Source organism: Saccopteryx bilineata, chromosome 3 (genome assembly GCF_036850765.1).
Source record: "Saccopteryx bilineata isolate mSacBil1 chromosome 3, mSacBil1_pri_phased_curated, whole genome shotgun sequence".
Classification (NCBI taxonomy): Eukaryota; Metazoa; Chordata; class Mammalia; order Chiroptera; family Emballonuridae; genus Saccopteryx; species Saccopteryx bilineata.
In genome coordinates, this window is record NC_089492.1 from 100237825 (window position 1) to 100256517 (window position 18693).

General features: G+C 39.3%; 1 protein-coding gene across 1 annotated transcript in view; it reads left to right on the forward strand.

Annotated features, from left to right (window-relative positions):
* PLEKHH2 (pleckstrin homology, MyTH4 and FERM domain containing H2) overlaps nt 1–18693 on the forward strand; it is a 111127-nt gene that overhangs the window by 58004 nt on the left and 34430 nt on the right. Inside the window, exons 15-19 of the mRNA XM_066267027.1 lie at nt 417–575; nt 10517–10597; nt 12601–12780; nt 14061–14169; nt 15559–15671. Coding sequence (XP_066123124.1) covers nt 417–575; nt 10517–10597; nt 12601–12780; nt 14061–14169; nt 15559–15671 — 642 coding nt within the window. The remainder of the gene's footprint in view (nt 1–416; nt 576–10516; nt 10598–12600; nt 12781–14060; nt 14170–15558; nt 15672–18693) is intronic.

Consider the following 18693-nt stretch of genomic DNA (forward strand, 5'->3'; position numbering starts at 1 on the left):
TCATTTCTATAACAAATAACTCCTGGATTTGTTAAAAATGTGTTATTTTAGTACAGTCTCCAATTATTCTGCCTCTCACTTCAACAACCAGGATCCTGTAGCACATTTAAGGGAAGAAAGGAAATTGTTTTGAGTAAACAAGATACACCATGACCCAAAAGTATAAGGCTATGAAAAGTTTAAAGTAAACTTGAAGTGAAAAAAATTTTTCAACAAAAAGTAAATTATGGTAACTCTCACCAAGTGGTTCAAATATGTTAAATTATTTATGGAGTCATTTATTTAGCCGTTAGGACTCAAAGTTTAGCGTGTTTGCTTCCATGTTAAGTAGCAATGTTTAAAGAATGGACAAGGAAATACTAATAATCCAAAATCTTCAGAGCTCCCTTTCCTATCTTTTTCTCATCCCATTCTAGTTGACTACTGAAAAACACACATACTACCTGACTGCAGATTCTCCCAATATATTGGAGGAGTGGATTAAAGTGTTACAGAATGTTCTTCGAGTGCAAGCTGCCAACCCGCTTTTCCTGCAGCCCGAGGGCAAACCAACAGTGAAAGGCCTGCTCTCCAAGGTGGGAACTTTATGTGCCCGGCAGTGTCTCAGCACCGGAGTTAGCCCACTGATCAGGAAAAGTGGGTGTCAAAGAATAGATATTGAATATATTATCTTGGGGTGGGGAAGGGTATTTTAAATATGATTCCAAAGACCAAAATCATAAAGAGGAAAAATGACAAATTTGACTGCTATACATAAAAATTTTAATGTTCTTACTCTCAAAAATTTCTAGGCAGAGTATTTGAAATGGCTGAAAAGCAAGCTTTCTCTAATCAGTAAGCGAAGGATACCCATGGACGGGGGCAAGGAACAGAGGACATGAAGGGAAAGCAGAGCTAGTAGAGGTACAAAGAAGTGCAGCTGATCCATAAGCGTGGGAAGACATTTTACTCTCACTAATAATGTTTTCTGGGTGGGTTTTTTTTGTATTTTTCTGAAGTTAGAAGCGGGGAGGCAGTCAGACAGACTCCTGCATGCACCTGCCCGGGATCCACCCAGCATGCCCACCAGGAGGAGATGCTCTGTCCTTCTGGGCATTGCTCCATTGTGGCCGGAGCCATTCTAGCATGTGAGGCAGAGACCATGGAGCCATCCTCAGCGCCTGGGCCAACTTTGTTCCAATGGAGCCTTGGCTGCGGGAGGGGAAGAGAAAGACAGAGAGGAAGAAGAGGGGGAAGGGTAGAGAAGCAGACTGGCACAAGCGCCTCTTCTATGTGCCCTGACCAGAAATCGAACCCGGGACTTCACATGCTTGGCTGATGCTCTACCGCTGAACCAACCAGCCAGGGCACTAATAATGTTTTTTATTTACTTTTATTTTTATTTTTTTATTTTTTTATTATTATTATTTTTTTACAGGGACAGAGAGAGAGTCAGAGAGAGGGATAGATAAGGACAGCCAGACAGGAACGGAGAGAGATGAGAAGCATCAATCATCAGTTTCTTGTTGCGACACCTTAGTTGTTCATTGATTGCTTTCTCATATGTGCCTTGACCGTGGGCCTTCAGCAGACCGAGTGACCCCTTGCTCAGCGATCTTAGGTCTGAGCTGGCAAGTTTTTTTTGCTCAACCCAGATGAGCTCGCACTCAAGCTAGCAACCTCGGGGTCTCGAACCTGGGTCTTCCACATCCCAGTCCGACCCTCTATCCACTGCGCCACCACCTGGTCAGGCTAATAATGTTTTTTAAAAAGCACAACTTGGCCTGACCTGTGGTGGTGCAGTGGATAAAGTATAAACCTGGAAATGCTGAGGTCGCTGGTTCGAAACCCTGGGCTTGCCTGGTCAAGGCACATATGGGAGTTGATGCTTCCAGCTCCTCCCCCCTTGTCTCTCTCTCTTCTCTCTCTCTGTCTCTCTCCTCTCTAAAATGAATAAATAAAAAAAAAGCACAACTTGTGCCCTGGCTGGATAGCTCAGTTGGTAGAGCATTGTCCTGAAGCATAGAAGTTGCTGGTTTGGTTCCCAGCAGGGCACATACAGAAACAGTTTAATGTTCCTGTCTCTCTCACTCACTTGCTTGCTCTCTCTCTCTTCCCTACTCTCTAAAATCAATCAATTAATAATAATAATAATAAAAGCATACCTTGAAATAATAGATGTTTTTAAAAATTGGTCAAAGGGGGACATTTTTTAACATTATAAAATGCAGTATTGGCACAACTTAAGAAATCTGCTAGTGAGAGAATTACTCTAGAAGGCAATTTGGCAATTACCAAACTGTTTACTCAGTAAATATTTTTGAAAGAAATGAATGAAACAATAGTAATATTTTATTTTTTTTTTTTGTGACAGAGAGAGGACAGATAGGGACAGAAAGGAAGGGAGAAAGATGAGAAGCACCAATTCTTCGTTGAGGCACGTTAGTTGTTCATTGACTGTTTTCTCATATGTGCCTTGACCAGTGGGGGGAAGTTATAGCAGAACGAGTGACCCCTTGCTCAAGCCAGCGACCTGGGCTAAAGCTAGCAACCTTGGGCTCAAACCAACAATCTTGGGCCTCAAGCCAGTGACTTTTGGGCTCAAACCAGCAACCAAGGGGTCATATCTATGATCCCGTGCTCAAGCCAGCAACCCCATGCTCAAGCTGGTGAGCCCATGCTCAAGCCAGATGAGCCTGCGCTCAAGCCAGTGACCTTGGGGTTTTGAGTCTGGGTCCTCCATGTACTAGTCTGATGCTCTATCCACTGTGCCACTGTCTAGTCAGGCAAGAATATTAATATATATTTATAAACATAAATGCATACCTATTGATTCAGTAATCTCAGCCCAAGTAATTAGTCCTCAGGAAGTGGTCTTAATTGACAAAAGATTTAAGTATACGTATGTTCATTGCAGCGTGGTTAATTTTTTTTTCTATTTAAAAAAAAATGAGATATAATTAGCATACACTAGAATGCAGATCTTAAGTGTAGAATCTGATGAGATTTGACAGATATTTACAGTCACTCAATCAAGATATAGAACATATTCATTATCCCAGAAAGATTATTTACACGGCATAGTTTATAATAAAGAAAAATTGAGATTGATGTAGATGTATAAGGAATAGCTTAAATAAATATTTATATAATCAGATAATGCTTTACTATGCAGTCACTTTAATTGTTAAGAATATTTAATGTTATAGAAATACGTTATGATGTGTTGGGTGATAAAATGAATGCAGTATTATATTCATTCAGAATGTATATAATGTTTTAAAGTACAATTTTTGATAAACATATTCATAGGGCCCTGGCTGGTTGGCTCGGCGGTAGAGCGTCGGCCTGGCGTGTGGGGGACCCGGGTTCGATTCCCGGCCAGGGCACATAGGAGAAGCGCCCATTTGCTTCTCCACCCCCACCCCCTCCTTCCTCTCTGTCTCTCTCTTCCCCTCCTGCAGCCAAGGCTCCACTGGAGCGGAGATGGCCCGGGCGCTGGGGATGGCTCCTTGGCCTCTGCCCCAGGCGCTAGAGTGGCTCTGGTCGCGGCAGAGTGACGCCCGGGAGGGGCAAAGCATCGCCCCTGGTGGGTGTGCCGGGTGGATCCCGGTCGGGCGCATGCGGGAGTCTGTCTGACTGTCTCTCCCCGTTTCCAGCTTCAGAAAAATACAAAAAAATATATATATATATATTCATAGAAAAAGTCTGAATGGAAGTTAGTTATGCTCACCACTATACAAATGCTGCATGGGAAATTTGCCAATGTATATTGACTATCTCTATGCGATTTTATTTTATTTTTGCTTGGTTTTGTTTCCTAACTTTTTAATAAGTATTGATTTATGCTAAGAAATATTATTTTTAAATTTTAAAATCCTATTGTTTTTGACATATTTACTGTCACTTTTAGAGAAATACAAAAAAATATTTACACACAAAATATTACACACAAACATAACCTCTACATTGTCATTATTCATGACTTCTGTTTACATAAGAGGTGAAAAACTTAGATGTTGATGTGCTATGCCATTATATAATCTATATTTAATATGGACATGTAGGTGGGTGCTATTCCATAAGATTTATAAAGACCGACCAGCTGTTCCAGAAGTAACAGAAAAAATTCAGTGCAGTCAACAAAGAAATGAATGACCTATGTTTTTTTTCAAAATCTTACATTACTATAAAAATGTTATTTCAGTTACTGATGGGTTGGAACTCCCTCGTACTGTGCAAATATATTTTTTCCAGTGAACACAGTGCTACCTTAAGTCACATTCTTATTATAATTCATAATGACTAGTTGTCCTTTTTCAAGGACCATGTAAATCAAAGCCCTTCAAGTTTAATATGATTCTATGGCCAATGGTTTGTTACTTCTCCCAAATTTAATTTGGTTTTTTGTTTGCTTGTTTTTACTTTATCAGCATGGCTTATTAATTTCTGCTCATGTTACATTTCTGCTGTTCTCTGCTTCCCATTTCAGAATTGCATTTGAAATGAGTGTAAGTTGACGTGATTATCCCCATCAGGGTTTACAGACAGGATGCTGATTAAGTCTTCTTCCTACCATTATGAAGCCTTATCCACCGCATATTTTCACCCTCAGAGCCTTATAAGAGAGAAATATCCCTCCGTTATTCCTAGTGACATGTTCTGAACTCACATTCAGGCAACACGCTGAGATACTGTGGGACAGTCTGAGTACTTTAGAGGGGAGGAGTTTTTTTCCAAGTTGGCACATTAATATTAAGTACGGAAATATATAGGTAGATATTAAGAACTTTACTAATTGAATTATAGATATTTAATCTTGTAATTTTACTGCTTAGGAAGAATGTTTTTTATATAAGAATTCATTTATTAAAAAAAATTTATTGGGCAGTTACTACATGCCAGGCAATGGGCTGAAAGATACTAAGATGTGAGAGGGCTGGACTGGCAGAAAGGTGAGGAAGGGTGAGTAGCTAAGTGTGTGGGGCATGGAGATTGGTTATTTTTCTTTACTGTCTTTAGATGACAGAAATAGAAGCAGAGAATCTACATTGTAGCGCTGTGAGGACAGTGATCTTTTTCTCTAACATTTTATTATGTAACTTTTCAAATAAGCAGAAAAGTCAGAAGAATTTTACAGTGAACACTGATATTCCTACCACCTAGATTCTACTGTTAATATTTTACTTCCTTATACATGTCTATCAAGATGATTTAAATATCAATGTTTTATGACAGGCATTTTCAAACATATATGAAAGTAGAAGGAATAATAGAATAAACCCTCATATTCATCACTCCGTTTCAACAATGATTAGCTATGACTAATGTTATTTCATATAATCCCTCATAACCATAATCTTCTTTCTCTTCCCACACTCTCCACTGGGTTATTTAAAAGCAAATGGAAGCCCTGGCCAGGTAGCTCAGTTGGTTAGGGAATCGTCCCCATACACCAAGGTTCTGGGTTCAATCCCACATACAAGAATCAACCAGTGAATGCATAAATAAATGGAACAACAAATATCTCCCTTGCTCAAAAAAAATCTAATTAAAAAATAATAATAAATAGGTCTTGGCTGGTTGGCTCAGTGGTAGAACATAGGTCTGGTGTGTGGAAATCCTGGGTTCGATTCCCAGTGAGGGCACACAGGAGAAGCACCCATCTGCTTCTCCACCCTTCCCCCTCCCCCTCTCGTTTCTATCTCTCTCTCTTCTCCTCCCCTCCTGCAGCTATGGCTCAATTAGAGCGAGTTGGCCCCAGGTGCTGAGGATGACTCCATTGCCTACGCCTCAGGCATTAAAATATAGCTCTGGTTGCAACAGAGCAAGGGCCCCAGATGGGCAGAGCATTGCCCCCTAGTGGGCTTGTCGGTGGATCCCAGTCAGGGCACATGTGGGAGTCTGTCTCTGCCTCCCCTCCTCTCACTAAAAAATAAATAAATAAATAAATAAATAAATAAATAAATAAATTTTGTTGGGTGGATTTGTCAGAAGCTTAGTAATACAACCTAATCACAAGAGCAAGAGCTGTTTTATGATCAAACACAGGATTCAAGGTTGTGGAGAAGAAAGACAGACCGTGGGGACCTGGTAAACTGGATTAAAATGAGAGGAGCAGGGGACTCAAAGTTTTGAATGAAGTCAAGGAATGGAGTGGTGTGAGTAAGGAAAGAGATGGAGGGATGTTGAGATCAGAGGGTTGTATGTAAATTTCAGAAGTGGAGCAGACTAGATATGGCCAAGAGATGGATGGTAAAAATGGAGGGGTAACAAATGAAGAGAGCAAGGAACTGTGGGCTAAGACTGTCGAGAGGCAGTGTAGCGAAGATGCTAGGGCAAGAGCATGGGCGAAAGTCCTGGCTCTGACACATTGTGTGACCTTGAATAAGTTACTTACAGGCTCAGTGCCTTAGCATCCTTATTTACAGAGTGGGGATAATTACAGTGCCCACCTCACAGGGTGTTGGGAGGAATAAATGAATTACTTAAGCAGATAAAGTTCTTTAGAACAGTGGTTAGCACATACCAACACTTCAAAAATATGTATTGTTATCACAAGAGTTTCACCAGATACTGAAGTCAGCAGAGCTGGTGTCAGGATTTGTAGTAGACAAGGCTATAGGTTCGAGAATAGGAAAAGAGAGTAGACCATGGGAGCTTATGTTTTTTGTGTGTGATAACAAAGGCTCAGCTGGATATAATATACAATTTGTCTTCAAAGTTTCAAGCAGAGATGATATGAAGCCTCTTTGCTATGGATGCAAGGTAAAAAATGATTTTTTCCACACTTAGTTCCCCAAAGCCTTGAGGTTTGAGGTTGCCTTTAAATCTTCATGAGAATTCTTCTAGTGTAATTTGCTTTATTATGAGTTTTACAGAATGATTCAGAGATTTAAGAATTTAATATTATTAGATCTACATATAAAGATAGATGGTGCTTTTAAACACAGCTTTTACAGTGAATTGGCAAAGGTCTTCATTAGTTTGTGGTTCTTCAAAAGTACCCATTGTTCTATTTTTTTTTTTTTTTTGTATTTTTCTGAAGCTGGAAACGGGGAGAGACAGTCAGACAGACTCCCACTTGCGCCCAACCAGGATCCACCCGGCACGCCCACCAAGGGCCACGCTCTGCCCACCAGGGGGCGATGCTCTGCCCCTCCGGGGCGTCGCTCTGCCCCGACCAGAGCCACTCTAGCGCCTGGGGCAGAGGCCAAGGAGCCATCCCCAGTGCCCGGGCCATCTTTGCTCCAGTGGAGCCTTGGCTGCGGGAGGGGAAGAGAGAGACAGAGAGGAAGGGGGGGGGGTGGAGAAGCAAATGGGCGCTTCTCCTATGTGCCCTGGCCGGGAATAGAACCCGGGTTCCCCGCACGCCAGGCCGACGCTCTACCGCTGAGCCAACCGGCCAGGACCCCATTGTTCTATTTTAAAGATAAATCATCTCAAAAGGATAATCTCTACAGCCTGATGCATTATACTTCAGTTTTTTCTTTTTTCTTTTTTCTTAAATTGGAAACGGGGAGGCAGTCAGACAGACTCCCGCATGCGCCCGACCGGGATCCACCCGGCATGCCCACTAGGGGGGATGCTCTGCCCATCTGGGGCGTCGCTCTGCCGCAATCAGAGCCATTCTAGCGCCTGAGGCAGAGGCCACGGAGCCATCCTCAGCGCCCAGGCAAACTTTGCTTCTATGGAGCCTCGGCTGCAGGAGGAGAAGAGAGACAGAAAGGAAGTAGAGGGGGAGGGGTGGAGAAGCAGATGGGTGCCTCTCCTGTGTGCCCTGGACTGGAATTGAACCCAGGACTCCTGCACGCCAGGCTGACATTCTACCACTGAGCCAACCGGCCAGGGCTACTCCTATTTTGATGAGTTTTTTTTCTTTTGAGTTTGATTTTTTTTGAGTTTAAAAAAAGAAGAAAATAAAACCTGCATAACACAAACTATTTAAAACTTCAGGATATTTGTCTGCAAACATATGTTTCTAAATTTAATTAAACTGAAACATGTCTTGCCAAATGAAACATTTTTTTGTTTTTCCTCAAACAGCATTCTAAATCCATCAGACTGTGAGATGGTGGAATTGTTTGCTTAAACCATAACTTTGAAAGCCTCAAGACTGGCTGCGTGTGTGGGTTTAAATGAAACATGTGTTTTACTTCTCATGCATGGTGAGGAAGGAAGCATTTATTGAGTAACTACTATTATTCTTTGTTTACATTTTCTTCTTTGGTCATCACAACAGCCCAGGGAGGTGTACAATAATCCCATGTTGCCCACAGAAGCCGAGAGGTTAAGTTGGTTGCTTGAGGACAACCATCTGGTATGCCATAGAACTGAAATTTAAGCCATTTGATCTCAAAATTCAGTCCTTTTCTACTATAGTGATTTGCCTACTATAAAAATCTGTTGTGTCAGTAATTTATATTCTTCTCCATGCATTACTATCAGAACAGTCCATTTAAATGTAAGTCATTGCAAGGGTTCTTCAAAATATGTGTGCCCCCACCGTCACCTCCTGCCCCTTCCTGGATGACCTCTGTTCTCACTTGTCAGTCTGAGACACGGGGGTGGGCACACACTATCTCAGGGCCTTGGAACTTGCTGCTTCCTTTGCTCACAGTGTTATTCTCTCAGATAACTTCATAGCTCATCTTCCTCCTTCCTGGGCTTCTTATTTTAAATTGTAAAACACCCCTCCCCACCCCAAGTACTTGCTTCTCCTTTCCTGTATTTTTCTCCTTAATACTGTCACCAGGGAAGTTTGATAGCAGAATGCTGGGCTTCAGTTTTTACTGGCTAGTGTCATAGTTTCTGGATGATAGGCCTCTCCAGCTTGAAGCCCACTCTAACTATTGCAGGGGAGGTCTAGTCTCAAGGCAGAACTTGGCAGGGCTGGTAGGATAGTGAAATCGTAAGGCAAGTTCAACCAAGCATACCACATTTAGGTCTGGGGCAACAGCGCTTATTGTAAATTTATCCACTGGCAGGAATAGGGTTTAGAATTTTTCTAGGAATGAGGGTATAGCTGTGACTGAACGGCAAAGATCTCCAATGTCTGAGCAGGGAGGAATGACCAGTAAAGACCTTCATAAAGAGATCAAATGATGAAAAACCTATAATGGTCAGTAAAAATTTTGGTAAAATGTCTTCTACAAAACAAAACATATAAATGCAAACTCTGTTCTTGATGAAGGTTTGTCTATCTTGTCACAAGGCTGGGTGCTCCTTGAACCTGACCATGAACCTCACTGACCATGAACTTGACCTTGAACCTGACTTGGACAACCTGAGAGTCTGTGAATCTTTGAAGGGCACTGTCCTTAGCCGTGGTGCCAGGTTTTTATAGGGAAGAGTAAAGAGAGAGGTTATTAAAAAAACTGAGTATGTTAGTCTTCACTTGATCATCCAACAAAATGGTAAATTGTATGAAGGCAGCAAGGATTTTATGAGTAATTCTACATTCATTTCAGTTAGGGATATAACTTCTAAAATAATTCTAACTCATAAAATGAAATCGATAGACCCTTAATTAGATGTCAAATAAATGTGAGAACCTGAACTTGAGCCACAGCCACAGCCACAGCTGGATGGGAATGTAAACTTGAACCTGAAGGTGACCATGACTGAGCCCTCGAACCTGACCACAACCCTGAACCTGACCTTGAGCCTGACCATGAACTTGAACTCGTCCGTAAACTTAACCATGAACTTGAGCTTCAGTTTGAACCTGACCTTAAACTTGAGCTTGAATGCATGCTTGAACTTGGTTGTGACCTTGAACTTGACAATTAACTTGGCTGTGACTAAACCTGAGCTGAGCCTGAGCCACAGCTGCAGCCAGAGCCACTATGTGAATGTGACCCTAAACGTGGCTGTGACTGTAAATGTAAACTTGACCAGGACCCTCACTGCAAACTTGAACTTGCCCACCAACTTGAACTTGAGCTTGACCATGATGCCTAAGCCTCAACCAGAGCCACAGCCACAGGTGTGCCGCAGCATGGACATGAACCTGAGTGTGACGAATCCAAGATGATCACAAGTGTTTACATGGATTTACTTTGGAATTAAAGGCAGAAAAAATAAATGTCTTAAAAAAATGTCTCAAAAAAACCTAGAAAACTTATTATGAACCTGAACATGACTGTGAACCTGACCATGACTGTGACCTTGAGCCTGACCATAAACCTGATCGTGAACCGTTAGCTTTCTACATATACTAAGACCGTAAGCTAACAACATAGAAGGAGATAAAGATGAAAATGGAACAAAGAAATAGATGAGACAAATAGAATGCAAATATTAACAAGGTAGTCAACATTTATTAAATGCTGAACAGTGAGCACCAAAACAAAACATGCCGTGCTACCCTGTAACAGGGAAACTTGAAGCGCATTTGGACAGTCTAGTTGGAATATCACTTATACCTTGAACAAACTGGATACTTATACAACTTCAAATAGAGTTATATGCTATACTTAAACATGTTAGAGTTTTGAGCTAGCTACATTTGTAACTCTTTAAAATATGATTTCAGGTAAAACATGGCTACTCCAAGAGAGTCTGGTGTACACTTGTAGGAAAAACACTATATTATTTTCGCAGTCAAGAGGATAAGGTATGTATGTATTTTTAATATGCTAATTAGATGTATTTTTAATATGCTATTCTTTTGTTATGTCTTAAGTTTTTTCTATCATTCTTCTGTTAGTTAAAATTTTAGAATTTTTGATAAGGTTGAAATTTTGCATTAAATTTATTGAGATAATCATATACTACAAGGGTCTTGATTCTCAATTATGTCTTTTGCATCTTTTTTTTAACATTTAAGTTAGTCATTTAATAGTAATTTTCTTTTAAATTTTTTATGTAGATGATTAAATTTAACAGGGTGACATTAGTCAACTAGAGTACATAGATTTTGGTCAAACATCATCAGTGCTCAGAATAGTGCTTTGTACACAGTAACTACTCAGAAAGTAATTGTTATTTAATGGGGAAAAGAAGTCATGTTTTCATGAAAAACAACATATTAATTAAATGAATTCATTTTATTATTAATCAGCTATTAGGCAGATAACATTGCATTTCAGATAAGATACCCAGACAAGACCTCATTGAAAATGTGACATTTTAATTGGGTAAAAGCACAGGCACATGGATATTCTGGGCAAGAGCGTTCCAGGCGGAGGGAACAGCAAGACAAAGACCCTGAGGCAGGAGCATGGCTGGTTTGTTTGAGGAATAGTGAGAGGGTCAGTGTGACTGGACTGCAGTCTGTTAAGAAGAGAATTACATGAGGCCTTATCATGATGGGGACTTTGGTTTTTACTCCAAGTAAATTGAGAAGCCGTTGGAGGTTTTTGATCTGTCAGAACATTGCCATGACCTAGTTTATGACTAAAAGGAACACTCCTGCAGCTGCCTGCAGGGAGTAAGGAGGGGCCTGGTGAGAAGGCTGTTAAATAATCTAGGTGAAGCATGATTGTGGTTTAGTGGTGGCAGTGGAGGTGTGAGCAGTGACCAGATTCTGAATATATTCTGAAAAGCCTGCTGCTAACAGGAATTGTTGACTGAAAAGATAGGGAAAGTAAGAGAAACAACAGAGTCAGTAATGATGCCATTGTAACGAGGCCTAAACAGCTGGAAAGATAAAGTTGCCAACAGCTGGGATGGGAACACTGCGCAGGGGACATTGTGGGAGAGGATTTACAAAGTTATGCTTAAGAACCTATTAGAGATCTAAGTAGAGATAGTGAGTTTGGAGCTATAAATGTAGGAGTAGCTAATGTATGCTGGTACTAAAGCCATAAGCTCGGGTAAGATCACCCATGTGCACATAGATGGAAAAAGTGTCCAAGCACTGAACCCTGGCCCTGATCATGAAAATGGATGGTGGTAAATGCTCTTGGAATTAGAATAAACTTTTTCAGACTGCACTTGCAAACCTGGTCAGATATTTTAGAAGCTGTAAATCTGAAGCAGACTGTGTACAGTTTTAAAACAAATATGCTGAATATTCAACACAACAGATATAATTGTTTTTATCAATAAAATAGTAGGTAAAATTTAATGTGCATAAGTTTTAAGAAGTTTCTCATACCCTTAAAGTAAGATGGAAGAAATCATGGCATTGTTTTGTGAAGTATTACATATGTTAATAAATACTCTCACAGAACGCTGCTCATTTTATTGGGGTTTAGAAGGAAAGTTAATCACACTTCTTTGTACCAGCTACCTAATTGTTTTACTTTTTTTATGAATAGTATTGAGACTACGTCTGCCCTTGTCCTTTTGACCCAGTACCTAATCAAATCAATTCTGCAGCTGGGGTGGGGGCAAAGGGGGAAATCAAATGAATACTTTGACTGAGTTACATAATTGCTTGACTAGGTAAAGTAGCTTTTCTTGCTTTTTCCACAAAATTTAAATGTCTAGTATTCAAATTATTGTTTTATATTACAATTGGGGCCATAATTGGGTATTTTGGTTGTGACTATTGCTTTCGTAACAATGTGGATAATCCGATTGCCTTTAGGCATTCATTTAAAAAATGATATAATAAATTACTAAGGAAAGATTTAGAAAGTGCCTTTCCCCCAATACTAATATTTACTTTAGTTTCCTTTAGGTCAGATCAAACTCTGGGAAGCTAAAGTTGAAGAGGTCGACAGATCCTGTGATTCAGATGAAGATTATGAAGCCAGCGGGCGAAGCCTGTTATCCACACATTACACCATCGTGATCCACCCCAAAGACCAAGGGCCGACTTACCTCCTCATTGGATCCAAGCATGAAAAGGTATGTAAGGACTTTACAGTTGATTTAGAATAATGTGGATTAATGTTATTAAGTACTGGTAATAATTTTCAAATCATTTTAATGGAAACAAGGAAGAAAAGTTTGCAAAAGACTTTCAGTTCTCTTTTCAGAGATTCCCTACATCCCTAGAACCAAGCCTTGTTTAATTGTGTCATTTTTCAATCCTACTGATCAAAGTGGTCTCAAGACTGAAATTAGTGCAGAAAGGTGTAGGATAAAGAGACTTTGTGTTCAAAATGTGGCTGTCTTGGGCCTGACCTATGGTGGCGCAGTGGAGAAAGTGTTGACCTGGAATGCTGAGATCGCTGGTTCAAAACCCTGGGCTTTGCCTTGTCAAGGCACATATGAGAGTTGATGCTTCCTGTTCCTCCTCACCCCCCCCATCTCTCTCTAAAATGAATAAATAAGATTTAAAATTATTTTTAAATGTGTATGTCTCACATTGGATTTTTTTGGGCCCCTAAGACCTCTACCTTATAGTTTTGCTACATTTTAAACAAAATTTTGGTTTAGATAAAATTGAACATGAATTATTATGTGTATTATATATATATATGTAGTCATTTATAAAAATCTAAACATTAACATGACAAAAAGTAAAAATTAATTTGTGATATAAGAGGCATCACAAATTAGTGGGGAAGTAATGGATTATTCAATACGTAGTAGTTTGTGTTCACTATTTATTAAGAAAATTGGCCATCTAGGAAAACATTAGTTTGTCATCCCACACATGTAGCAAAATAATTTCCAATGGATTTAAAGAGTTAAATGAAATAATTTGTTAAAGACCATTTAGGTGATCTTGGAATAAAATGTACTTTCTTAAAAAGGGGGCAATGTAAGAAACACAGTAGGAATGGTTGACAGATTTGACTACAAAACAGTGAAATACTTCTTTATATTAAATAAAATCATAAACATAGCTAAAAGGATAATATAAAAAATAAGATATTTCATGGATAGTTACTATATCTCAAACCTATAAACAACTTTTATAAAGTATCCCTTCTTTTTTTAAGGCCAAATAATAGCCTATTGTGTCTGTATACCATATCTTCTTTATAAAAATGACTATGATTACAATTCAAGTGAGCCTGCTTCAGAACAGTTTGAATAAGTGGCTTTTAGTAATTATTTAAAAGTTAAAGTTCTTTTTTAGTGTCAAAGTTTTCTATTTATGCAATTTGGTTTTTTTCCTTAAGTGACCAAAAATTATAAATTGGTTAATGTCTCTATTAATATGTTTTGTTTTTAAGGACACTTGGCTTTATCATCTGACTGTTGCAGCTGGAAGTAACAATGTAAACGTTGGATCTGAATTTGAACAACTTGTTTGTAAATTGCTAAATATTGAAGGGGAAACTTGTAAGTCCATAACATATAAGGCTTTACAGTTTATTAAATAGACCCTAACCCCCTTAGCCTAATGCAGTTTTTACTTTGTGGGGATTTGTTTCCCTGCAATGTACCCACCGTTTCACTCCCTTTGCTTGTCATGGGTCAAGATTCTCACTGTGGTTCTTAGGGTCCGGGGAGACCATCATTCCCTGAAATTCCATATCCTGTGACACATCTGCCTTTGCTCACATTACTACTCTGCCTGAAATTTCCTTCACATTCCTCCCTTTCCTTCACATTCCTCCCCAACCTGATGAAATCTGACCTATCTTAGATGCTCCCCCAGCCAGCCCACTCCAGCTCAGCATCTGGCTCGTAAAAGTTTCTCAATAAATATTAAAATTAACCCTGGCTGGTTGACTCAGTGGTAGAGTATTGGCCTGGTGTGTGGCTGTCCCAGGTTCAAGTTTCAGTCAGGGCACACAGAAGAAGTGAACATCAGCTTCTCTACCTCTCTACCTTCTCTCTCTCTCTCTCTCTCTCTCTCTCTCTCTCTCTCTCTCTCTCTCTTCCCCTCCCACAACCATGGATCGATTGGAGTGAGTTGGCCTTGGGCTCTGAGGATGACTCCATGGCCTCTGTCTCAGGCACTAAAAAATGGCTAGGTTGCTGAGCAACAGAGCAACAGCCCCAGATTAACAGAGCATTGTCCCCTAGTGGGCTTGCCAGGTGGATTCTGGTTGGGGCACATGAGGGAGTCTGTCTTTCTGCCTCCCCTCTCAGTAAAATATAAACAAACAAATGGAAAAGAAAAATATTAAAATTATGCCCCAATGCACTTTATCATTTAACTCTTCTGTAGCATTTGTTGCTTTGCATTAAAAGTACTTTTTAATTTCAAAGACTCTCCCCATTGGTTTCCCCACGGAGAGTCTAGATTCTGTGTTATGCTTTACTTAATTGCAGAGATCACATTTTATTGTCAGTATTCAACATAGGAATTTAATAAATGTTGATTTTAGGGATGATGTCAAGCTCTTATCATTCTCTCTCCTCCTACTTTGGCTTCTTGTTCCTACATCTTTCTGCAGCTCCTTCTCATGGATAATCATCTCCCTACCTGGGCCACCAATCTTTAGCATATTTAAGCAACATAATAGTGCCTTGGTAGACTTGTTTCAGCCAAGAATATTAGGACCAAATTCTTGGAGATTTAATTTCTCCAAAACAGAGACATGAGAATCCCCAGTGGCTAGGAAAAAGAAATGAAATAATGTTGCCAAAGGTTTTCCATGACCTTTATGACTTAAAGCTGTGAGCCAGGCCTGCATGAGCTAATTTCTGAAGGGCTAATAAAGGGGAGGCCAAAATAAGTGATCTTTTCTGTTTTCTTTTCATATTCTATTCTGCATTTAGCCTCTCAGATCTGGAGACATCCTACTCTGTGTCACAGCAAGGAAAGAATTGTTTCCCCTCTGACCACACTGCCTTCTGAAGCGCTACAGACTGAGGCTATTAAATTATTTAAGGTAAAATTTTATATGGAGTTATATGTTACTAAAAATTGAATTGGAAAAAAAGAAAAATAAATAATTTAGGTTATAAAGTTTCACTTATTTCAAGAAAATTCAAAATGAGATTATTATTAAGACAATCCACTGAAATAAAATTAGGTGAATTGAATATGCTTTCTGAGTGAGGATTTGGGATTTACTGAAATAAACTGTGTATGGTTTGGGCAATGTGAAACACTTAATGTCAGAAGAATCATTTCCTCATTAGTCTCTCAAGTGGAGGGATGTCTCATATCACACCCACCTCAGTGTGGGGAGAGGGGTCAGCACCCTTCTTCTCCAGGGGTACTCTCAAATTCTTTTCATTCAACTTCTATTACAAACTCCTGAGCACTTAAAACCTGTCTTTCAACTTTATTACTCTTTATCTCATCTCTGTCATCAGTTAGCTTCTGGTAACTCTTCAAATTTCAGTAAGGATTTTGGCTCCCATCTCACATTCTTTCTTCCTCAAATCTTGCCATAATGCTGAATGACTTAATTATTACTTGATGCACCAATGCTGTGGTCTTAAAATTCCTGACCTTCTTAATGTTAGCAAGCTTCACTTCTAGTCTATTTCACCTTCTCATGCTCCATGTCCACACCCTGACCTCACCATTCTTTATAAGTACACCACGTCTAAAAGTTTAAATTCCAATGTCTCCTTTTTTAACCATATTCTGTTAGTCTGTGAGCTCTCTTATTTTCTTACTCTTCCATTTTCATCCTCACTAAGACGTTTGTTTTGAGCCATTTATTTTCTTTGAGATCAAGAGACAGCTTGATAACTTCCTCTTGGCTTTTCTTCCCTCTTTATCCAGCCTAGATTACTTTCATTAACATTCATAGTTCCTTGGGACCCATAATTCCATGAATTCTTCAGCCAAACTCCTACCTAGATCTTTGGTCACATTCACACTCAAACTCCCCCCTCAGTAATTTTCTTCACAACAAACTTACTTAATATTTCATTGAGAAAATTAGAGGGCATCAGACATGATCACCTTGAATCTCTCCCCCCAACAGACATTATTTTATCTATTTTCTCTTTTGTTCCACCAGTTTCTAAATATAGTGTACCTTATATGCATTCAGGTCTCAGCTCCACACCAGGATGTTGGTACTTCATTCTCCCGTAGCCTCTTAGAGTCTCAATTTCTGTCTTTCTTTTGGCTTCTTTTTGCCTACACTCTTTTCATCTAAAAAAAAAAATCATCTGTTTAGTTGATAATATCAAGGAATTATTGTAAATTTGGGGTGGGTATGATATGACATGGTGGTTATTGGGAAAAAATCTTTATCAGTTGTTTATTCACACTAAAATGTTTATTGGAAAAATAACATGATATATATTAAAATCCTCCAGAAAAAGAGTAGAGTGGAGGTAAAATGAAACAAGTTTGGCAAAATGCTAATAATTGTTGACATTTGGTGATAAGTACTTGAGCAATCATTATGCTATTCTCTCTACTTTTGTTTGTTTTAAAAATTACCATGATGGAACATGTAAAAAAAAAAAAAAAAAAAAAAACCTCACCCATAGAATACACAATACCAAAAGCAAGAAAGCCTCTATACAAATATATTTGAAAATCTGAATGAAGTAATCAACTTTATAATGAAATATAAATGGGCAAAATTAATTCCATATGAGGATGAAAATTTAAACAAGGAAATTTACCAAACTTTATAAATGTAAATAATTTCAATGCTTTTTACACTGTCCCAAAGCATAGAAAAAGAAGGAAATTTCCACAATTGTTTTCTTCTTAACTTTTTCTTTCGGGAAAATTCGGATGTGAATAGAGAAGATATGAGGTCCAAGGTCCTCATCATCCAGCTCCATAGCATCAGTACAGGCCCAGTTTGTTCTTCCTTACATCCCTACTGCTCCCCAGCATTGGATTATTTGAAGCAATTCTCAATTATCATATCACTAGATTCCTTTTTTTTTTTTTTTTTGTGACAGAGAAACAGTAAGAGAGACAGCTAAGTACAGACAGACAGGAAGGGAGAGTGCTGAGAAGCATCAATTCTTCATGGCAGCTCCTTAGTTGTTCATTGACTGTTTTCTCATATGTGCCTTGACTGGGGGTGGAGGTGCTACAGCAGAGCAAGTGACCCTTTGCTCAAGCCAGTGACATTGGGCTCAAGCCAGCGACCTTGGGGTCATGTCTATGATCCTATGCTCCAGCCAGCGACCCCACGCTCAAGCTGGTGAACCTGTGCTCAAGCCGTGGACCTCAGAGTTTCGAACCTGGGTATTCTGTGTCCCCATCTGATGCTTTATCCACTGCACCACCGTTTAGTCAGGCTCACCGGATTCTCATTGTGAAGTTTTACTTTGATACCAAACCCCAGACACAATTGTACAAAACAAAGCATTTCATGCAAAAACTAATAAACTATTAGTAAACAGAATACAGCATCATATTACAAGAGTACTTATATCGTGACTAAAAGAGATTTATTACAGGAAATCAAGGATGGCTAAATATTAGGATATCTTCTAATATTACCCATTATTAAGTAGAAAGTCATCTCTATAGATGCTGCTGAAAAGGCACTTGACAAATTCAGTGTTCATAAGATAGTAATACTTTATTAACATGATAAAATTGAATGGGGGAAGTCTTTTTTTTTTTTTTAATTTTATTTGTTCATTTTAGAGAGGAGAGAGAAAGGGAGAGAGAGAGACAGAGAGGGAGAGAGGGAGGAGAGAGAGACAGAGAGAGAAGGTGGGGAGGAGCTGGAAGCATCAACTCCCATATGTGCCTTGACCAGGCAAGCCCAGGATTTCGAACCAGCGACCTCAGCATTTCCAGGTCGACACTTTATCCACTGCGCCACCACAGGTCAGGCGGGAAGTCTTTTTTCATTGATCATTTCATGATGTATATAATAATTGGGCAACAATACTTTGAGTTAGAGACTAAATTTATTTGATTATAGTCTGTGCTCAGAAAAGATAAAGACTACCTACTGTATAATGACA